The sequence below is a fragment of the Muntiacus reevesi genome, chromosome 3 (genome assembly GCF_963930625.1).
Source record: "Muntiacus reevesi chromosome 3, mMunRee1.1, whole genome shotgun sequence".
NCBI lineage: Eukaryota > Metazoa > Chordata > Mammalia > Artiodactyla > Cervidae > Muntiacus > Muntiacus reevesi.
Genome location: NC_089251.1, coordinates 182,500,616 through 182,524,851, shown reverse-complemented (window position 1 = coordinate 182,524,851; position 24,236 = coordinate 182,500,616). Strand labels below are relative to the sequence as shown.

The following is a 24,236-nucleotide window of genomic DNA, read 5'->3' as shown; positions in this document are numbered from 1 at the left end:
TGAAGCACAAGCTGGAACCAAAATTGCCAGGCAAAATATCAATAACATCAGATACACAGAAGACACCACCCTTATGGCAGAAAGTGAAGAGGAACTAAAAAGCCTCTTGATGAAGGTGAAAGAGGTGAGTAAAAAAACTAGCTAAAACTCAACATTGAAGAAACGAAGATCATGGCATCTGGTCCCATCACTTCATGGCAAATAGACGGGGAAACAATTGAAACAGTGACAGACTTTATTTTCTTGGGCTCCCAAATCACTGCAGATGGTGACTGCAGCTATGAAATTAAAAGATGCTTCATCCTTGGAAGAAAAGCTATGACCAACCTAGACAGCATATTAAAAAGCAGCAACATTACTTTCCCAACAAAGTTCCGTGTAGTCAAAGCTATGGTTTTTCCTGTAGTCATGTGAGAGTTGGGCCATAAAGAAGACTAAGTGCTGAAGAATTGATGTTTTTGAACTGTGATGTTGGAGAAAACTCTTGAGAGTCCCTTGGACTGCAAGGAGATCAAACCAGTCAATCCTACAGGAAATCAGTCCTGAATATTCATTGAAAGGACTGATGCTGAAGCTCCAATCCTTTGTCTACCTGATGCGAAGAGCTGACTCACTGGAAAAGCTCCCGATGCTGGGAAAGACTGAAGGCAGGAGGAGAAGGGGATGACAGAGGACAAAACGGTTGGATGGCATCATTAACTCAATGGACATAAGTTTGAGCAAGTTCCAGGATTATGGTGAAGGACAGGGAAGCCTGGCATGCTGCAGTTCATGGGGTTGTGAAGAGTTGTACATGACTGAGAGACTGAACAACAAATGTTCACTAAGCTTATTGGGCTTATTGTGTGTGTTGGAAAAGCCCCTGATGCTGGGAAAGATTGAGGGCAGGAGAAGGGGATGACAGAGGATAAGATGGTTGGATGGCATTACCAACTCAATGGAGATGAATTTGAGCAAACTCGGAAATGGAGAAGGACAGGGAAGCCTGGCGTGCTGCAGTCCATGGGTTCGCAGAGAGTCAGACATGACTTAGCAACTGAACAACAACTGATCATTGCTAGTGAAATTCAAAACTTAATCCCTAGGAAGACTAAGTGAATGGAGCAGGCCAGGATGATGCTTGCTTGAAGAATTTATAGTCCTCTGGACAGAACAAATGTCTTGCCTTTGCCAACCATGATTTTAGAGCCCCAACCTCTTCACTCCCTTGTAGGATTACAACATTCTGCATCATGTTAAAGTTTAATATTATTGTCTCAGACAGAGGGAGTGGTAGCCACAAGTACAGCCAAAAATGTTTAGATGCTCATGTCTTCCAAACCACTCCAGGGCTATTTCATTTGCCTGCTAAAAAAATTTGTTTGGTTTCAATAAAATAGTAGGGATGTGGGTAAATTAGGGATTAATTTGCATAATACATATAACGAGTGAGTCTAGATGGGCTCAAAATTCTCCTTTGTTCCTGGTAAAATGGAAAACAAAATTATACAGGAAAAACAGGCAAACCATAGCTTTGTTGTTGTTGTTTTTTTAATGCATTCTGATTTTTTTACTTTTACTCAAAAAGCCAAAGATGGAAAAACCATTTTCCATACCCATTTGAGGATTTGTTTCACATCAATTAAAAAGGTATTCAATCAGGCAAAGTCTGTTTTCATACCTGTATCTTTGGCAGCAATGGAGTCGCAGACATAGAGAGCAGACTTGTGGACATTGTGGGGGAAAGAGAGGGTGGAAGAGTAGCATGGAAACACGTATATTACCAAATGTGGAATGGATGGCCAGTGGAGATGCGCTGTGTGATGCAGGGAGGCCAGATCAGGTGCTCTGTGACAGCCTAGAGTATGGGATGGGGTGGGAGGTGGGAGGGAGGTTGAAGAGGGAGGGGACATATGTATACCTGTGGCTGATTCATGCTGATGACTGGCAGAGACCAGCATGATATTGTAAAGCAATTATCCTCCAGTGAAAAATAAATAAAAACATATTTTATAAAAGTCAGAGGAGACCGAACACATTCCCCATTACAGGTGGTCCTATTTCCACTACACTGCCAGAGACTGAAGATGTTGAAACCTTGTGAGGCTGTGTACGAGAATGTCCACAGAAGAAGCCATGCTGGTGGCCAAAGTTGACTGACACCATCTGAACATCTTACCAAAGTATTAGTCATTCTTATCTCATCCACTGTGCTAGGATACTTCATTTCTTACCAATATTCAGAAGTTCTCAGAAGAAAGAGATTTGGTCTGGGTTTTTCTGCATATTTATCACTCCCACAGACCCAGAGAAAGAAGGAAAAAAAAAATGATAACATGGTACCTTTAAACTGGCTAGTTTAAAGCTACTACTGGTGGCCCTTATGGTAAAGAACTTGCCTGCCAATGCAGGAGATGTAAGAGACGTCAACCCTTGGGTCAGGAAGATCCCTTGGAGGAGGGCATGGCAACCCACTCCAGTATTCTTGCCTGGAGGATCCCATGGACAGAGAAGCCTGGCGGGCTGCAGTCCAGAGGGTCGTACAGAGTTGCATGCAACTGAAGTGACACAGCACGCACTGGTCACAGCGCCACAGTCTGGCCACCTCTGTAGGCAGCATCGCTCATCATTGGGAAAGCTGGCACACAGGACTTTGTTGTGGACACTTCCTTCTCCTAACCTCATCTAACCTGGTATCCTGTTTGATTTTTCTGCATTCAGCAGCCAGAGCTGACCAACCTGAGACTAAGGGCAACCTTTATCCTTTCCTGCAGTCACTTTTCTTTCAGGAGACCTTTGAACCCTGGCTCATTAAAGACAGGTAACTTTGTGCTGAACACAAACCAACCATGAAGCCCCAGGAAGTCCTGCAAGTTCTGCACTGGGGGCTCTTGAATGGCTTCTGGCTGTAGGGAGCCTCTTTGAGTCACTGTGTTTCCTCCTGGAATCATGGAAATTCTGCTTTAATAGGTCAGTTTAAAATATACTCTCCTGAGGAAGTTTTTAGATTTAAATTTTTTTTTCTTCAGAGCCAAATCTAGACTTCTTGACATCACAACCAAGAAGGAAGCCATCATTTGTCTCTTTATCATGAAATTTGTCTCTAATCTCATTCATGAAACCCTAGCTCTTCTAATACGCAATGATTTCTTTCTTTTTTTCTTCTTTTTTTAAGAACCCTTGGGCCCCTGTGGTTCTATGTCCCTAGGGAATGTAGGATAAGGGTCCACGTTGACCTGAGCTCTTGAGTCATCCCACAGCCTCTCCTGTTCCTCTTAGATGTGCAGAGATTCCTTGACTCCATTGACGTCCACTGGGCTTCAGTCCACCCCGTGTAGGAGCACAGAATACTTCCTAGGCAAAGACAGCAGGAAGGAGCCTTTAATGTGAAACCTTGCCCCATTCATCCAGCCAGAAGAAGCTTCAAAGGGTTGTGCCAGTGGCTAAGATATTTCTTCAAGTGACACTATTCCTTTGTAACTTTATAGTAGTTTATTTCTAAGTCAGACTTCTTAAACCACTGTCATACCTACTACATCTTTCCGAAAGAGCCCCAGCCACTCCATTCTCTCTCTGAGGGGAGAGGAAAACAAAACAAAACAAAACACATGTTTCTGCTTATGTAAGAGACACAAGATAAGAATAAACCCCAAACTCCTCATCCAGCAATAAATTTGGACTTGAACTCAATTCTCTTCTGCAAATTTTCTGGCCATTTCCCTTTAAGCCGCCCCATCAGTAGGCTTTTTCCATAATCCATATAGTCTCCTATCTGCACTGTCCTGGATCAGACTATCACTGCCTGGAATACAGACCTACCTTCACAGCTTGTTTGTTTTGGGTTGTTGTTTTTTTTTTTTTTTTTTTTTTCACTTCTCTGAAGCCACCCATGACCACTCTTCTCTCCCCCAGCTTTATTTACATAGCTATGATAGTGTCACAATTCTGTCTGCCCATCTAAAATGAGTTACTTGTCAAAATAAGGATTTGCTCAGGCACACCTACTTCCAACACCTTGTGAAGTACCTGAAACACAACAGATGATCAGTACTTATAGCCTAAACCAGAATTACCATCACTCTACTATTTCATTCAAAAGCAAATAGAGGAAAGTGTATAAAATCTGCATTATTTAACATATTCCTTAGAATTAAATAGATACTACTGCCCCCCACACAATTGTACTAAAACTCATCACTAAATAGTAATTATTAAATAGTTGAACTTATGGTAGAATTTTTATAAATCATCATTTCTTTAAAGACTAATAGTCTAAAGAGGCTTCATTTTCAAACATAGATGCTATTCTCTTTCAAGGCAAGTTAGTCAGAACAAACTCAGAAGGCAATTTTTCCTTCTCTCATTCAGCCTAAGTTAAATATTTGAAGGATGATCGAAGTAGAAAAGGGAAAAAAATTTTTATCCACACTGACATGCTGAAGTCAGTGTGTCCAGCTGGAGGGAGTACACCAAAAGATGTCATAATAATGACCCCAGATCCCCTTTCTTGGTGCATTTACAATGGATGTATTATAGAAGCAAAATAAAACCACTAGAGTGTGAAATTTTATCCTCTTCAAGATTTACCACTGTCAGTGCACCAAATGTGTTTATATTTTGGAGCATCAAAATAACCTCACATCCTTTCATGCTGTGTATTTCATCAATGTACTTGTGAAGGGACTGACTCAAATCATACACACTTCAGTGGCAACCCTTCTTGCAAAAATCCAACTAACCAAAAATAAAGAGGTCACTTGTATCATTTTCTCCTAAGCATCTGAGTAATGTGAGGAAGTTAAAACATTAGTCAACCTTCAACTATAGAAACAGGTGCAACACAAGATCTTCCATCCACAAAATCACGGTCCTAAATCATTCTAAAGAGAAGTCAGACTACATATCAACAGAATTCAAGATCACGTGCCAGTCAGCCAGGAGGAACACAAGTTCAGCCACAATTTACTTATTAATAAAACATAAGCCTGTATCCAGAGACAGTTACTGGACTATAATTACTTAGTTACTTTTAATCATCAAGCAAAATCATAAACATTAAAAGGTAGATACCAAGTTAAAATGCTCAGGCTCCTGAAAATTTCTGCATAGATAATTAAATAATCTAATATTTAAGTTACTTAAGATTTATATATTTAAAATATTTTGATTTATAAAATATTTTAAAAACTCAGAGCTCTGTATAAAGAACTGGAGAATTTCCACTTAAAAAGAGTAGTTTATTTCTGAAATCACCACATTCTCCAACTTCTGACCCACTTAAACCTTGCGGACAACACTTAAAGGAAAGAGCTAATCATTTCCCTTTCAACTGCCAAGTCTTCTGAGCAGCCAGGCAGTTTGAAAATTCAGGAATAGCAAGTTATTTCAGGACCCATAGGATTTACAACAATAATGGTTTGAGGAAACCGCAGCATTTGGGCTCCTTCAGTCTTTTTCCCTGTCCTTAGGAGTTTAAAAATAAGCAGGAAAATGGTTCTTCAAATTGGCAGACCAATTTCAGGGTGGCTTCTTGCCACAGTGCAGGATAATCACAGAGTTACATGATCTACAGTGGGTAGAACATCCCACAGAAGCAGCTCTTTTCTGATTCTCCTCTTTGATCAAACAGATCTGAGCCCTTTCCATTTTTATTTTTGTTTTACCTCTTCCTCTCTCCCTCCCTGCCCACCTTCTTTCTCTCTTCCTCTCTCCTTTTCTCTTTTTCCCCTCTTCTTCACTTAACATCTAATAGAAATCACCTTCAATTCTGTTGATGGAAATAGCTGGCATTTACTTCATGCTTTATTTTTATTTAACACATCTCAGCAGATTCAGCTATTAAGGATAATGAAAGTCTACAGTCTCTCAAGAGGAAAAACATCTATGTCAAAACCATAATACAAGGTTCACAGTTTTAAAATACACTTATTTCTCTTGAGGCAGGTGGGTTTCTGACGCTGTAAGTTATTCAACTGTCTCTAGGGCCTTCAGCTCATATCAAGGAAAGGCTGCAGCTTGGGACCCTTGGGGTTTTCGGTTTGTTTGCGGGGAGGGGTTGTTTTCTTCTTTTCCTTCAATTCCTTGAAACCTGAATGAATTTTGCCTTTGTAAGCAGAAGCAAAGTGACCCAGAAGAGCCTGTTTCCAGGGTGAATGCGGTTCCTCTTCTGCCTTTGCCATCATCAGTAAGCTGCTTGTCTTCCACACATCTATTTAGAAAACTTTCACTGTGACACAGAGTGGGTGAAAGGCTTCCAAAACCTGCTCGGTAAGGTCAGCAAAGGAATCTGTCACTGACCATCACAGCTAAGTCAGGAATGCCAAAATTAAAGAAACTAATAGAAGGGAACACAGTTGCAATACTATTTAAAAGAGGAGAAATAACACAAGGGCACAGCCTAAATGGGCTTGTGCCCTTGGGCTCTTGGCTGTGAGGTCTTAAAGCAAGCAAACTCACCTCCCTGGACCCCTGCTTCTCATCCGGCACACCAGGCTATCCTGCAGATTCCTTCCAGCCCTAACAAATTACCTTTGTTTTTTAAGGTAACTCTTAGATCTCTTCACAACTACAATTTAGGAACTATATTCAAATATTTACTAAAATGCTCTCAAATGGCACTGAGAAAAAACTCGTGGTCGGTCATTCCTTCAGTAAACTCTCTCTCAAAGAATTGCTAAAGTTGGTTTCTCTAGGTATAACCACAACAGTATGAATTCTTTGAAATTTCACTTCATCAAAAATGAAAGACATCTTTACAATTGTCATCTCTGAGACTTTACAAACACAAAACAAAGTAACTATGCTGGATATCAAAAGCTTTTGATATCACAAGAGAGCATCTTTCATTAAATCTCATATATTTAGAGAAAGAGAGGATAGCAATCCCTATCGAAACTGCTACTTTTCTGTAGGCCTCATTTCTTGAGTCACAGAAAAAAAGTTTTCCCCTACATCTCTATTTTCAATTTTTCAAACTGCACCCACACATCTTTGCAGCTCTCCTATGTCTAAATCAAAACATTCACTTGAGCAAGTACTGTAAGCCTAGGATGCAAAATGAAAATTCTTTCAACACAGACTATTAAAAGGTCGTATTAGTTCCAAGAATTGGGAGGTTAGTGGTTTATTAAGAAAGTCATAGAAAAGGCAGAGAGACAAATCAGCTTTTTCATTCACACTTTATAAAATTCTCATTTGTGTTCAGGAGGATCAAACATCATTTTAAGTGGCCAAAAAGGTTTAGTAGAGTAGAACTGACCTCAGATAATAGAAATATGTCTTATCATCACCATCTCTTAACTTTTTAATAAGCAGATGATATGAAGAAAAATATGAAATTAAAGATATGGAGAGACGATTTCAACCACATGAAAAACAATACATACACATACACACACACACACACACACACACACGTTTGGTGTCCAACTGTTAGACGGAGAAAAGAGTGGCAAGTGAGAACTCAATATGTAATTAGAGAAAGTGGTTAATGATGAAACCAAAGCTGAAAAGTGATATTGCCTGTTTCAAGCGAAACAATACAGTAATCCTACTTGGAAACTCAGAGTGATTTTATAGATGTGTTTAAAATTTAACATTTACAAAAAGAACTGGGATGCCCAAATATAGTCACAACTCCATAACATTAATGCAAACATGTGCTTTATTTAACTGTAGTAAAAAGAAAAGCCAACAGAAAAAGATAAATGTGGGGAAAACATATTTACATATTACAGAACATTTCACTTATCAAGAGATCATTTTTCTGAAAAACTCAACCACTCAAAATGTGGTTGAGACCCAAGAAGTCAAGATGATCTCTGACCAGACAGTAATACTCACAGGATCGTGGCTTAGGATCTTATTATAATCCTTCAGTCACTAATACTCACAGGATCATGGCTTAGGATCTTATTATAATCTCTCAGTCACTACTGCTGTAATAAGCTAGATTGCCCAGACCCTCCACAGAAGGTAACATATGAGAAATCCCATAGCAGAGACTGGTGGGTACAGAGGCAAGCATGACCTCAAGAGTGAAAAGAGAAAGCTCACAGCTTTACAGTAAAAGTGGAACAAGCAAGAAGCAGGCACCGGAGACCCACCTTAAGCCAAAGCAAGGATCCTTACGAACCTCAATAAACACAGGGTGACGCCAGATTCTTACAAGGTTCAATGACACCACTGACACCAAGGCATCAGAACAAGCTTCAGATGTCCTCTGAGGATGGAGCAGAAACACCACCCGGAATCCTGCGGGGCGGGAGGGACTAAGTCATGAGCAGAGAATTTCAATCCACCTACACCATTATTATCTGTAAGGCTTCAGGCCAGCCCCTTAATCTCTCGGGACAGCTTTCAGGGGGAAATGCCCCCACCCTGCCATCTCCCAGGACCATCAGAACAATGAAATGAGACCAGACATGAGTGAGCACTGGGTAAACCGTGACCTGCAAACAGACTCTATTTGTGGAGCAAACTTCAGAAAGATGTTCGTTAATTTTTTAATTGTTTTAAAATTCGGAACAATGACTAGAACAAGCTTCTGTTACAGAGAAATAAAAATGAAAGGCATTTTCCTCTAACATTTTATGTAAGCTAACATGTAGTCCATATGAACACAATTTAGAAAGGATCTCTAACCAACCGTCAGGGTTTTACAGTAACTTTATGCTTCAAAGAAAATGAAGCTTCTTATCCAGTTCAGACACAGAATCTCTGACACATACAGGCTAGAGTCCAACAATTTGAAAGTCAAGTGAAATGGACTGAACTTCTTGACTAATTTTCCTCTATGGGGGATGGATGGACAGCAGACCAGGAAGCATAATGCCAGAGAAATCTCCAGATCAGGGCAGAAATTCATCAGACGTTGCTATTCATGAGTTTTCCCTTGGGCCGGTGAGCAGGTGCAAGGAAGCCATGGAGTGCATTAGCAGGCCGTTCACGGCTGAGCTCAGGCAGGGAGCAAGGTCCACGCTGGAAATCACTCGGTCCGGCCTGCGAGTTCAGGCACAGCATGGCCCTGGGCTGGGGGCGCAGAGGGAAACCTAGGAGAGGCTTGCTCTGTCCTCAGGCCCAGGGGTGCTCTGATCGGCACAACTCATCTGTACCGCATCTCAGGATGCTTCTGCTATGTGAGGCCTCCTACAACAGGGGCATGAGGATGGACTACCCGCAGAAGCTGCGCTGCCATTTGTGATGGAGCAATCTGGGACACAGTATAATACAACCCTACTACCCGAAGTCTGCTGGAAGCATTATTTCACCCAAGTCTGTGACTTAATAGGGAATGATAAAACCAGTTCACTAGGTCGGGACTGACATTTTCTAATAGAATAGACTAGAATAAAACAGAAAAGAGAGAGAATCACGTGTACCCATACAATAAGGGTAAGCAGTTTCACAAAGCTTTTTTCATTCTCTATAGATGTATACATGTGTTGTTGTTATGTATATGAACATATGTGTGTGTACAGATCTGTACAGATCTGTTGTGTAGATTAGGAACAAATGTAAAGTGTATTTGTTGCTTTGGACACAGCCAAAACTTTTCAAAGTCACTGACAAACAACTATAATTAAACTTCTCAGGCACTGAAAAACTCAAAACGTTCACATCGTAGATTTACTGTAGAAGATTCTTTTTCCCATTCCAAAAAAAAATTTGTTGGCAAGAAACCTTGCTCAACTTTCTCAGAAACAAGATGAAAACTTACAATTGTGTTTTTGTTCAGGCCTTTATTAGTTGGAAGCTAAACATAACCTTTAAGATTTCTAAACTCAGTTACCTAACTTTTCCCTGGTTACAATGACATGAGCACACAGAGCCACTGCACAGACTAACACAAACCCCAGTGTGTGGGACGTAACCAAGGCCTGATGATCCAAAAAAGGAAAGGAAACTAAAGTTGCTCAGTCGTGTCCAACTCTTTACGATCCCATGGACTGTAGCCTGCCAGGCTCCTCTATCCATGGGATTTTCCAGGCAAGAATACTGGAATGGGTTGCCATTTCCTTCTCCAGGGGAGATGATCCAAAGGAACGCTGAGGGAGTGCAACCCCAATCTCACCAGCTTCCTAAATCACACAAGAACATCCCAAATGCAACAAGCAATCTCAAAAAATTCCGTACATATGAAACAGAACTAGGATCCTTAGAACAGAATCACACTCATACTTAAGGGCAAAGAATTGGACGTGGAAAGGTAGCAAAGGAAAAAAAAAAAGGACTTAAATGATCTTTTTATAGCTGGAATAGTGTGTGTTGATTAACTCTGCAAGAAAATTACTTTGAGGTGAAAAATCAAAGTTCTTTTTCCAGGAAGTCAAAGGACTCTATGTACTTTCCACGGGTGAAAAAAAATTATGTAAATAAATAACCACCAGTCAAGACGATCACAGCAACTAAGCCAAGAACCAGCCCCAACCACCCACCAAGGTAAACTCACAAATTGCCTTTTGTATTCTTTGTAAAAGAACCTCCAACCACTCAAGACGGAGGTACACACCTGTGTCCAGATAGGAATTCTGGTTTATCTCAAAATGTAATCCAGAAACACCAGATACCCAGCTTCTACTTTAACTGAGGCGTTTCCAGTTACAAAGTGAAAGAGAGCCTTCAGGAACACAGGCAAAGGAACTGTAACAACAGTAAAACATATTTATTCTCACGCTCTCTTTTTAAAGTTTACTGAAAAACAAAAACAAAAATCAAGTGATGCAGTGTATGAAATCTCAACTGCTTGTGGTTTTCACTTATAAACAGGCTTTCCTTAGAGCAAGGTAAGTATTTATTAAACCCAAATCTAATAGTTTACTTGTACACTGAACTTTTAGCCAGTAAACAGATTAGCCTTTATTTTTACTCCACACTTTTCAACCATGTACAGAAGGTTTACTAAGCTATGTCTTAAAAACAAACATATCTTAACTATTATAAACAATTAGTCCTGCAGGGAGCACATTCAGAAACATGTCTGAGTCCCACAAGGCTACCATTACTTTATAGATTTAGGAGATGGAGTCAGAAAAGTGTAGGCAAAAAGAAGGCAGAATAGACAGGAATGGAGACCCATCATCCCTTCTCTCCTTGTATCTCATGCCCCTCCTTCCCACCCATCTATTGCCACCTCCTTCGGTTATCTTCCTTCCACTACTGCCCTCAACAGAACCTTTTGGGAAAATAGGAGGGCAAGAAAACGGCAGAGCAGAGTCACTCCTCATCCCGCCAGTCTCCATGAGCACCTGCTCTAGGGAAGGTCGTGGGTGGGGTCACTCTAGGTCACTCGCAAGTCAAGCCATCTTCACTCCTATGGGAGACTTCCTTCTCCTCATGGCTTTTTCAAGATTGCTTGATACCAAGTCTACAAGGCCATAGAAGCTCTCAGAACACAAGGATCCACAAGCCATGCCCAGATCCAGGGAATCAATCTAAGTGAGAACAGTGTAGAGGGTGGGAATTAACTGAGGAGCCCGGTCAACAAATCCCTCTGTTCCAGGGAGATGGTCTCAGTCAGCTGCTCAGCTAGGCAAGCGCTCACCACGTTTTACACACGCTTACAGAGCCAAAATGTGATGTGCCCAGCACAGTGCTGGGTTCTAGCAAGAACTAAGTAAATAGTTGTTGATTTAATGTCTTTGGTGACTAGTCAGTAATCAGCCATAAATTACAGCAAACACCCTGAGATGCTGCACTGGACAGTCAGAGAAGAGGTGTTGCTACACAACGCAAAGGTGTAAAAAGCAAGTTATCTTCCCTTAGGATTTCAGGGTTCAGCAGTTATGACTAACACTGTTATGACCATGTGATAAGAGATGTCAGCAGAAGTCATGCCAGATGGAGTCATGGCTTACACGACCGTAGGTTTGGTAGAACAAATGTACTTGCAAACTAAGTGCCAAGTCTATCATCAAGGGATGGTAGAAGAGAATATTTAGATCATGCACGCCTTTCTATTGGCTGATAAGTAGTGACAGACACTTGGAATAAGAAAGTTACTCACATCAGTAAATACTTAAGGTTCAGTTCCGATGAAAAGATCAACTTCCTATAGGTGGCTTTGTGTGGGGCTGCCAGCACTCAGCAACCCCAGAACAGCGATACCCAAGTTCAGACTCTAGCATCCTCACTCAGACTATATCCCCATCCTCCACATTGCAGAGCATCCCAGGAAAGGGATATAGCCACGGAGGGCAGCATCCTTCTCTGGGAAGCCAGCCTTATGGTGGGACCAGTGCTCCTCAGCCTTCACACTGCTCCCCGGGATGGCATGGGAAATTCGGAGACTGTTCAAGTGCCAAGGATCCAAAGATGTGGTAATTTTAAATAGGGCCCCTGGTGATTTTTTCAGCAAAGACCTGAAGAAAGTAAGAGAAGGTGAGGATAAGATGTACAGCTGGGAGTCCAGGAGGAGGGCAAGGTCAAGTTGCATGGCCTGTCCTAACAGCAGGAAGGAGTCGGGTGTGACGTGGAGGAGAGTTAAGGGGAAAACACAGGTGATGAGGTTGGGGAAACGACGGGGTCAGGGAGCCCACCCCCGTAGGGCCTCCGAGAACACTGTAAAGACGCTAGTTATTAAACTGTCTGAGAAAGGTTTTAAGCAGTGACATCACACAGTTTGACTTCTGTTTGATGTTTTACAGGGTTGCTGAGGTCGCTGTGTTAAGACTGCCTGGCTTGGGGTAAGGGTGGGGGTGGGGAGGAGAACAAGAGTGAAAGAAAGAAAACCAGTTAAGAAGAGATGGCAATAGCCCCCATCTGCCTCTCCTTATCAGACATGGCATCATCCAACCCACACCTCAGCCCTGTTCACCAAGTCAACTTTACTCATGGTCAAAGCAGCCAGGGTCAAATGCTTGTACAAAGTGTGTCCTACAGACACAGCGTGCGAGCAGTAACAGGAAACGGCCGACTGCCACCAGAATTATGTTCCCACAAACTGCACCCTCTCTCTCGCTACACTCGGAAAAGTCCAGACTCGGGAGCACTCTAAGATTACGTTCAGCAGTATGATCAACAAAGCAAGCACACAGTGCCACCTGAAACCCACCACACTTTACGCAAATCCAGAGTACCGTGTGGCATGTGGGCCTGGGTAAACTGCACTATTAACTGTGTCCCAGGTGAGTTATGCTCACCCTATCAGCATCCCTTTTCTGGGTACTTAGCCCTGGGGATAAAAAAGATAAGGAAGACCTGGTCCCTGCCCTAAAGGAATTCACAGTCTAACTCAAGACACAGGCGGGTAAACAAGTAAGTACAACCCAGTGTATGATAAATGCAATCACAGAGGTATGTAGAAAGCCCAGAAATAACACAGAGAAGGGAGTAATCTGCTCTGCCCTCCAGGGATCAGGGAAGACTTCACAGAGTTTTAAAGCAAGTTCAGAAGGTTAAGCATGCTAGTTACAGGCAGAGGAGGAGACTGGAGCATCCAGACTGACTCAGGGACTGGGAGATGAAAGATCTGGAGTTGTGAAAGAGCTATGGCTCTGTCTGCTACTCATGAAGTTAAAAGGGAGAGCAGACAGGAAGCCATCAGATAGAGGGGGGTCTCATGCCACTGTAAGGACTTCAATCCACGCACACTAGGGCCACAGACAAATGACCGAGTTAGACAGCAGTTCCCCTTTATCCACGGGGGATATGTTCTAAGATGCTCCAGTTCAGTTCAGTTGCTCAGTCATGTCCAACTCTTTGCGACCCCATAGACTGCAGCACACCAGGCCTGCCTGTTCATCACCAACTCTCGGAGCTTACTCAAACTCATGTCCATCGAGTCAGTGATGCCATCCAACCATCTCATCCTCTGTCGTCTCCTTCTCCTCCCGCCTTCAATCTTTCCCAGCATCAGGGTCTTTTCAAATGAGTCAGTTCTTCGCATCAGAAGGCCAAAGTACTGGAGTCTCAGCTTCAACATTAGTCCTTCCAATGAATATTCAGGACTGATTTCCTTTAGGATGGACTGGCTGGCTCTCCTTGCAGTCCAAAGGACTCTCAAGAGTCTTCTCCAACACCACAGTTCAAAAGTATCATTTCTTCGGCGCTCAGCTTTCTTTACAGTCCAACTCTCACACCCATACATGACCACTGGAAAAACCATAGCTGTGACTTAGACAGAACTTTGTTGGCAAAGTAATGTCTCTGCTTTTTAATATGTTGTCTACGTTAGTCATAGCTTTTCTTTCAACGAGCAAGCATCTTTTAATTTCATGGCTGCAGTCACCATCTGCAGTGATTTTTTGGAGCCCCCCAAAAGTAAAGTCTCTCACTGTTTCCATTGTTTCCCCATCTATTTGCCATGAAGTGATGGGACCAGATGCCATGATCTTAGTTCTTTGAGTGTTGAGTTTTAAGACAACATTTTCACTCTCCTCTTTCACTTTCATCAAGAGGCCCTTTAGTTCCTCTTCACTTTCTGCCATAAGGGTGGTGTCATCTGCATATCTGAGGTTATTGATATTTCTCCTGGCAATCCTGAATCCAGCTTGTGCTTCATCCAGCCTGGTATTCTGCATGATATACTCAGCATATAAGTTAAATAAGCAGGGTGACAATATACAGCCTTGACATACTCCTTTCCCAATTTGGAACCAGTCTGTTGTTCCATGTCCAGTTCTAAGTGTTGCTTCCTGACCTGCATACAGATTTCTCAGGAGGCAGGTCAGGGGGTCTGGTATTCCCATCTCTTTCAGAATTTTCCATAGTTAGTTGACCCAGACGTGCCTGTGAGTGTGCAGGAGTCTCTGGCAGAGGCGTGGGTCGGCGGTGGCCTGATGCAAGGTCCAAGGCACTGAGCGCAGCAGGGCCTGCATGGAACCTTCTGGAGGAGGCCGCCATTGTCTTCATCACCTCCACCATAGTTTCGCCTCAGGTCAAACAACAGGGAGGGCCCACAGCCCAGCCCAACACAGAAAATTCAATTAAAGAATTACTGGGCATGGCCCCGCCCATCAGAACAAGACCCAGTTTTCTCCCCTCAGTCAGTCTCTCCCCTTAGGAAGCTTCCACAAGCCTCTTATCCTTATCCATCAGAATGAAAACTCCAATCACAGAAAACTAATCAAACTGATTACATGGACCACAGTCTAGTCTAACTCAATGAAACTATGAGCCATGCCCTGTAGGGCCACTCAAGTCAGATGGGTCATGGTGGAAGAGTTCTGACAAAACGGGGTCCACTGGAGAAGGAATAGCAATATTCTTGCCTTGAGAACCCCATGAACAGTATGAAGAGGCTAGGGTATGAAAACAGTGTGAAAAAAAACCATGCCATGAAAACAGTATGAAAAGATAGAACACTGAAAGAAGAATCCCCAGGTCAGTAGGTGCCCAATGTGCTACTGGAGAAGAGTGGAGAAATAACTTCAGAAAGCAAAAATAACACCCAGTTGTGGATGTGACTGGTGATGGAAGTGAAGTCTGATGCTGTAAAGAGCAATATTGCACAGGAACCTGGAATGTTATGTCCATGAACCAAGGCAAACTGGAAGTGGTCAGACAGGAGATGGCAAGAGTGAATATCGACATTTTAGGAATCAGTGAACTAAAATGGACTGGAACGGGTGAATTTAACTCAGATGACCATTATAACTACTACTGTGGGCAAGAGTCACTTAGAAGAAATGGAGTAGCCATCTTAGGCAACAAAAGAGTCCTAAATGTTGTACTTGGATGCAATCTCAAGAACAACAGAATGATTTCTGTTCATTGCCAAGGCAAACCATTCAATATTACAATAATCCAAGTCTATGCCCCAGTAAGAAGCTGGAGTTCAACAGTTCTATGAAGACCTACAAGACCTTCTAGCACTAACACCCAAAAAAAGATATCCTTTTCATTATAGGGGGACTGAAATGCAAAATAGGAAGTCAAGAGATACCCGGAGTAATAGGCAAATTTGGCCTTGGAGAGGAGCAAAAAACAAAGGAGAAAAGGAAAGATATACCCATTTGAATGCAGAGTTCCAAAGAATAGCCAGGAGAGAAAATAAAGCCTTCCTCAGCGATCAATGCAAAGAAATAGAGGAAAACAATAGAATGGGAAAGACTACAGATCTCTTCAAGAAAATTAGAGATACCAAGGGAACATTTCATGCAAAAAGGGGCACAATTAAGGTCAGAAATGGTATGAACCTAACAGAAGCAGAAGATATTAAGAAGAGGTGGCAAGAATACACAGAAGAACTATACAAAAAAGATCTTCATGACCCAAATAATCACAATTGTGTGATCACTCACCTAGAGCCAGACATCCTGGAATGTGAAGTTAAGTGGGCCCTAGGAAGTATCACTACTAACAAAGTTAGAGGAAGTGATGGAATTCCAATTGAGCTATTTCAAATCCTAAAAGATGATGCAGTGAAAGTGCTGCACTCAATACGCCAGCAAATCTGGAAAACTCAGCAGTGGCCACAGGACTGGAAAAGGTCAGTTTTCATTCCACTCCCAAAGAAAGGCAATGCCAAAGAATGTTCACACTACCACACAGTTGCACTCATCTCGCACACTAGCAATGTAATGCTCAAAATTCTCCAAGCCAGGCTTCAATAGTACATGAACCATAAACTTCCAGATGTTCAAGTTGGATTTAGAAAAGGCAGAGGAACCAGAGATCAAATTGCCAACATCTGTTGGAACATCGGGAAAAAAGACCCCCCAGGGTTACCTGAAACCAAGGATAGTAGTGCATCCTATATACACTATGTTTCTTCCTGCATGCACCTATAATAAAGTTTAATTTATAAATTAGGCACAGTAAGAGAGTAACAGAAATTACTAATAACAAAATACTATAATAAAGGTTTAAGAATGGATCTCTCTTTCAAAATATCTTATTATACAAATGTAATGCTTTTTTCTTCTTAACTAAGCACTTATTACACACTGTGGCTGCAACTTGCAATTTGAGGTGTGACAGCAAAACTAGCACGAATTTATTTTTCCTTCTTCACAATTTCACAGATAGAAGATTCCTTCTTACCATAGATCTTGGCAACATCAGTCAGTATATGATTTTTTTCCCCTGTCCTTTAGTTGAGAAGTTCACCTTTTCACTTAAAGAAGGCACTTTATGGCTTCTCTTTGGCTTATCTGAATTGTGAACATCATGACTCTTGTGCTGTGGGGCTAGCTATTATTAAGTGAACTAAGGGTGACTAGAAGACGAGCACTGCAATGCCATGACAGTCAATCTGATAACCGAGACGAGACGGCCCCTGAGGGACTAACAGGCGGGACACTCTGAACACAGGGGTTACTCACATCCCGGGCAGCACAGGGCGGGCTGGCAAGAGAGTTCATCACGCTCTTCAGAACAGTGCCCAATTTAATGTATAACTTCTGGAATTTTCCATTTAATATTTTCGGATTACAGTTGACCACACGTAACTGAATCCATAAAAATTGAAACCATGGATAAAGAGGGACTATTTGTGGGGCTTCCTAGGTGGCTCAGTGGCGAAGAATCCACCTGCCGATGCAGGAGACACAGGTTCAATCCCTGGGTCAGGAAGATCTCCTGAAGGAGGAAGGGGCAACCCACCCCAGTATTCTTGCCTGGAAAATCTCAAGGACAGAGGAGCCCAGCAGACTGCAGCTCATAGGGTTGCAAAGAGTCAGACATGACTGAGTGAGTGAGCATACACAGATATATGGTATTTGTGTTTTAAGAAGATCATTCCAATTACAGTGTAGACGCAAGAATACTAATAGCTCAAAGACAACAAGAGTGAGGATAACAAAAGGAGAAGACCTTTCAGAAGGCCAGGTAGGAGCTGATAAAGACCTGGACCACAGTAAAGATGGGCAAGTGACTGGGGGCAGGCACAACAGACCTTGAGATAAAACTGACAACATCGGAGCTACCTAAAGTATCTGATAGGAAATACTGTGGTAAAAATAAACACACACACCACACTTAATTTGACAGAAAATGACAGCTAAATCCCAAACCCCTGAAATTACATGAAAATATAACACTTTCTATGAATATCTAATTATATAAATACAAGTTATAAGAGACATAAAAATTAACCCTAATTAATGTGCAGTCTTTTTAAATTCCTTTTAAAATAACTGTGTGTAAAGAATAATTTCAAAAAAAAGTTTTCAAAACCCAGCAAAGACATTTCCATGGAAAACAATACAGGTTATATTAACAATATGTTAATTTTAAAATTTACTGAATTTTTTAAAAGAAAAAAAAAAAAAGAACACAGGTTACTCACTTTCAAACCCAAGCTCTACACAATAAGTTATTTCCTTCATTACTCTATGGTATGTCCAGTAATCTAACTAAGTACCTAAGTCTCAAAGCAAATCCACAAACTTCTAAAAACAAGAAAATAAAGAAAAGGTATTAGATAAAATATTTCAATAGAACTTCATCAATTTAATGACAAATAGGATCATTTTTGCAATAAGGCAGCAAGACAGAGACTAATTTCAAAAGAAAAAACAAAGGTTAATAAAGGGCAGTCTCAACGAACCAGATAAAATATTAAGTGGCATTCATTGTTTGTCTCTTTCACAGAATGTCAGCTTCAGTAGAAAGAAAACATTACATTCACCACACTGAGAATATTCTTCTTACCTTTTTTTATTAAGACACCAAGATAAACTCCATTTAGCTATTTTTCCAACATACACAGTGATCCTCAGCATAAATATTTGTGTAATATGTAATTTTATTCTCAAATTTGCGATGCTGCTTTGACAATATTTCCCAAGTTTTTTTTTTTTTTAATATTATGGAGGAAATGTTCTAAAATCTTATAAAGATTTTATGATCAAAAATAAATCACAGGCATTTACATAGTAACAGGATCTTGACCTTGCAGCTTTTGGTCTGCTATGCCATTTTTCTCCACTATAACATCTGAAGTCACTGCTAATCTAATTATGCACAAGCATTCTGTTTTCTGCAACTGTTTAATCAGCGAGGACACTGGGATGAAATTATTTTAAATACAGTCAATTCCCACACTGGACAATTGATTATCTAGTGTATGGATTATTCATTACCCTTGATACCTAGAAAGGCCTTTCTCTGGTCATTTTTGTAGCTTCTGTGAAGGGAGTGAACTGAAATTCAAATGATGCCAATTTTGCAATGTTATTAATACATATGGCAACATCCAGAAAAAGAGAATGAAAGCACCCTTTAAATTGAGGCTTTGCATGTCAATTACCCAATCTGTTGACCTGCCAATACCGGAATCATCAATCATGCCTCTGCACAGCTGAACAGAACTGGGGCTCCAACAAAACATACTCTGCTCAATGAGAGGATACCCCACTATAATTCCTCCTCTTCGGGTTTTAATTGACAAGAGAAGAGTAAGCAAGTGAGATAGGGGAAGCACAGAATAAATATTACTGGTCATTAGTCTCCCTTGAGAACCTTCCACAGTGCTGGAAACAAAGCAGGAGCTCATTAAATATTATTTAAATCAATGCACAGCTGGAAAACCTTGCAAAACATGAAAATGCTCCAGATAAAGTACCTTCTCATTCTAAAACTCTCTTCACACTTTTTCACAATTCTCCTGCACTTTCTCTTTAATTCTCCATTAGATATCCACTTCTCCCCTGAAGTATGAACTCCATGACTTCAGGGGCCGTATGTTTATATTTCTCTGTATCCTACACATGATCCTCAATGAGAATTCCTTCTAAATTCTCTCATAACTCCACAAGAAAAGCAACAGTTTGGCTCATTTACAACTAACTTCTACTTTTTTACTACACGGGCATCTAGTAAAACAGCGCATGGTTCATTAATATTCTAAAGGACACTGATTCGCACCCTTCGTTGTCATGGCTAATTAAGTCAAAATATCATCTGCTGTTATAGTGGGTCACATCACCTAAAGATGGGTCACTACTGTTACTCAATTCATTTATACCTTCTGGAGTACCAATGTCAATACAAGAAAGTTTAGAAATTTGCCATGTGCTAGAACATGAGAAAGCACAAAGGTTCTTCCTTGTGATTGCTGCGGACATATCGATATGGATCTTCTAGTTACTTTTTAGGCTCAGGAATTTTATCCTTAGCTTCTTGAGTATAATCAGTAACACTGGATTATAAAGTGATGGGACTGTGTACTGACAGACAGCCAAAATGGTAACCACTTGAACGTGTTATTCTGGTGTTATTGATAAGCAATCTAATATGGAGATTCACTATAAAAAGCACAAAAACAAAATTTGAAAGAACTGTTTAATAAAGTGAACGTGCGTCTTAGTCAACATACCACTGAAACACCACTGACGCTGATAGTGGTGATTCATAGGCTAATTGAGCAAAGCAATGTGACCTGGAGAAGCAGGCAGAGAGCAGGGCAAGCACTCTGACCCAGCAGCAGCTGCTGGATGGGAGGGAGAGAGCCCGCAGAACCGGACACCCCATCACCCATCAGACAGATCCCTTGGGGGTGGGGGTGGGGGTAAGAACACAGACAGGACCACTGACTTGAGGAGGACCTGTTAAGCTGCACTGCCCCACCTCTGGCACTGCTTGATGGTAGTATATGTCTGCAGAGGAGAGATACATTTTGTGTAAATCACAAAAATGTTAAAATAAGGTCAGGGGGTTGGGGAGCAGGCTGAAAGGAAGTGGATTCAGATGCATGAGGTCTAGGCAGACAGATACATGAGGTCTAGGCTATCCAATCCCCATCAGACCAATATGTCTTCAACATATATTTATTTGCAAACAAATTCTAATATGGCCATTGGGTATTCTTGACACTGACTGATAATCCTTGTTAGACTTCTAGCTTATTGGATGCTCCTAAAAAAAAAAAGAAAGAAAGAAAAAAACAATAAAAACTAAAACAAAACTCCAACCCTGTATAACTTTTCTGAAAGATATTCCCTCTTTTGATCTCTAACGATAAACAAAAGTCATTCCATATTTCTCCAAAGGAAAGAATTAAGTGGAATAAGGATCAATTGTTATAATGCTCCTGAGGCAACATATCAAAGTTGGGAGCCAATTTTCTTTTGCAAGTCAAATGTGAAAACAGAATCCAAGACCATGAATTCTGATCTATAGGCAGCCTTTTAAGGATGTCCCCGTAACTGCACATGTCAAAGTGATAATATTATCCATGTCCAATTATTTCTAAGCTCCGTATAAATGTACACACTGTATTATGCCACCATTTATCTTCATGAGGCTATAGAATTCCCCAGTACAGTAAGGGATAAAGGGCACACTCTTTTGTTTTCTTACATAAACAAGTCCTCCTTCCACAAATCGCCCTGGTCTTTACAATGACTTCTTTATTTTTTACAAGTCAAGTGTACAGTATTTGCTTCATTTCCCAACCAAAACTCACCCATGCAAATTCACAGTTTCTTTCCCTTTAGAGTTAATTTAGATGGAGCATCTATGATAGAAATCCTAAAGCCGCGTGCTCACATGTACACAATCTTTAACAGAACCTTGACAGCGGTTGATTTAAAACAAAACAAGTCATAAAACAACCACCTCTGGCAAAGCCCAAAGTAATTAAAACTACACCCTCTTGCAACCACAGCACTACTGTATCCACCCTTCGAACATTACAACCCACCCATTTACCAAAACCACAGCTTATTCCTGATTTAGAAAAAGTAAAGTTCGTGGACTTACTAAACTACACAACTCCAGCCAGAAAGTATAAATGCCTTTTCTACGCCAGGCGATTTATACACCATCTGAACTAAAAGCATCATACTGTGGCTCGGTATCAATAGACCACTGCGGACCACCTTCTTGACATAATAAACAACTGACATCTTCAAAGAGCATTAACTAGTCCCTCTTGAGCCATAGTTTAACAGACAAGAGCAAATGGCTTAACCTATATTATCCATGAAGATGGGTGCGTTTAATTTCAAGTCCGTGGAATATAATCACTGTCCCCATTAGCCCATATTTAACTTAGTTGATTCTCTCACATTTCAGCAGTTTCGTTTCCCAAAAGAAGGGGAATGACAGGTCCCTGAAAGGTTTTAGCGAGGTTTCTCTTGGCACGGGAAGAATGTGATAAACAGGGAAAACACAATCACGCGGAATGTCTGGATGAGGTTCCTTTGTAAGCCTTAAATAGCACTCCCCCGCGAGGCTGTGCCACTGCTCTGAATGGAGAAACCATTTTAGAGCCTAACAATTCAGTCTCTCCAGTAAACATTCTAAGAGGAAGACCTCAGAAATTCTAAATATAAAACAGGGGTGTGTTTAAGAAATATTGAAATAGTTCCCCTCTTTTCGGCCAGGACTGATATTTTTCTTCACCTTGAAGAAGGCAAACCATGTTAAACCTGAGAACAGAAACTAGCACTGGTCTGAAAAGGAACTTGAAAGAAATCCGAAAAGCCCTTTTGGACACGATATCAAGGGTCAGTGTTCCCTGTGTTCATTTCCCCGGTGTCACTCTGGCACCTGTTCATTCAAGCGTTCGGGTAATTCAGTTGTCTTAAAGAAATATGCAGAAAGTCCACCCACAATTCCCAAAGTTTTCTCAGTGCACTGTTTTAGAAAAGAGCTCCATGTCCTAACTTTCAGTTGTTGTAAAGAGCAGACGATTCCTCCCAGGATGGTGGCTTACCACTGAACTTTGCACAAGTCACATGAGTGTGCGGAAGGCAGGGGGGACAGAGTGCTGCGGACACATAACAGCTATTTTATCCTTCTGAGAAGGACACGGTCTCAGGTTGAATCTAGTTGAAGGAGTATTTTTACTTTAGACATGTACACAAATGACTGACACTGAATTCCAACATAAAACCACCACAAAAACTCCAAAAGGGGCCAAAACCTGTGAACAAAGAACTGTACAGAGCAAACTTCTAAAAACGTGTAAATGAAAAAAAAAAAGTCAAGTCACCTTTTCTGGGCTGGGTTCTGTAGGTCCAGTTTTCATCATCTGCTTCCACCTGCTGCCCACAGACCGACAACTCCCCATCACTGCGAAACAGCCTCTTTGTCTGCCGGGACAAGGAGGAGAAATTTATCCAGCTCACAGCACGTGAGAGGGAACCTGGGTTTGACTTGAGCCTAAAGGAACCTGAAGAGCCTTCCTTTTTCATCTTCTTTCACATCAAAGTCGACTACAGAGAAAGGTCAATCCAGCCAACAAAAACCTCGTTTTTTCAAATTGTCCCAGGTCCTTTCCATGAACCTCCTCCTGGCTACTTATTCAGACAATATTGAGAGTCTGAATCTGAAGAAAGATTGCTTCTGTGTCACCCAATTACAAAGAAAAGGGAAATGAGAGGTTAGAGGAAAAAAAGATGTTTTTTCACATTGTGGTACTTGGTTTAAAGATCAAGAATATCCGCAGTCTCCCTCCACCCAATAAAAATAACTAAAAGTATAATTCTAAAAAAGAAGCAAAACGTTCATCTCAGGAACGCTTGTCAGGACTTGGCGAAGAGCAGGACCAAGGCACTCCGACTCTCTGGTGTGTGCCTAGCATCCCGTACTGTAATCCTATTCCTCTCCCAGGCATCTTTCCCCGCTCAGGCAGAAAGCCAGCCGTCTGTGGCACAGAAGGAACTCCTCAGGCTGCAGAAAAAGATTCAGCGTCAACTCAGGTGCCCAGTTTAAAGTTCACCCACACAGGTGACTTGGGAGAAATCACAGTTCGGCTCACTGGCCCCAGCTCACTGCAGAGTCGTAAATCCCCCACTTGCCCTCCTTCCCGTCTGTGAAGCGCCCAGGAGCCACAGGACTCCACAAACAATAAAACAGGCTGCGTGGCTATCGCTTGGATTACAGAGTAAGCGCTCCTGTGAAAGGCGATAGGCTTTTCCGGACACCGAAGCCACCTCATTGGAGACAGAAAACCCCGCCTCCCCGCAGCCAACACTTCAGAGGCAGCTCTAACTTCTGAACTCCAGCAAAGCTATGAAAATGCAAGTCTGTGTAGAATACAGACTTCTGGACAAAATTTTTAAAGCCAAAACTGGATTATCATCAGACCACTTCTAGAAATGGGATTTTTTAGAAGGTGCCTTCAAAGATAATGTAGTTAAATCTCATCAGCATTCCTAAATGGATTTAAGAACATCATCATCTACTTCCAAAGGGAATGAAACTGACCAAGCTATCATGTCACTTGCAGCTTTCAGTGAAGGTGAAGTGCAGCCATTTCTGCACCTGTCTTGGCCTCTCCTGTTTTCCACCAGCAGCCCAGAGCGTGGGACAGATGAGCCGCCTCTGTTTCGCCACCAGCAGCCCCTGGGGGTTATTCCTCTCCT

At 41.5% G+C, this 24,236-nt stretch overlaps 1 protein-coding gene across 2 annotated transcripts in view; it reads right to left on the bottom strand.

Annotated features, from left to right (window-relative positions):
* Positions 1–23,735, bottom strand: part of LOC136165203 (NHS-like protein 1) — a 142,536-nt gene extending 118,801 nt beyond the window's left edge. For both annotated transcript variants that reach the window (XM_065931273.1, XM_065931274.1), the window contains exon 1: positions 22,862–23,735. In XM_065931273.1, the coding sequence (XP_065787345.1) occupies positions 22,862–23,063 (202 nt within the window). In that variant the 5' untranslated portion in view covers positions 23,064–23,735. The remainder of the gene's footprint in view (positions 1–22,861) is intronic.
* Between the last annotated feature and the right edge of the window lie 501 nt (positions 23,736–24,236).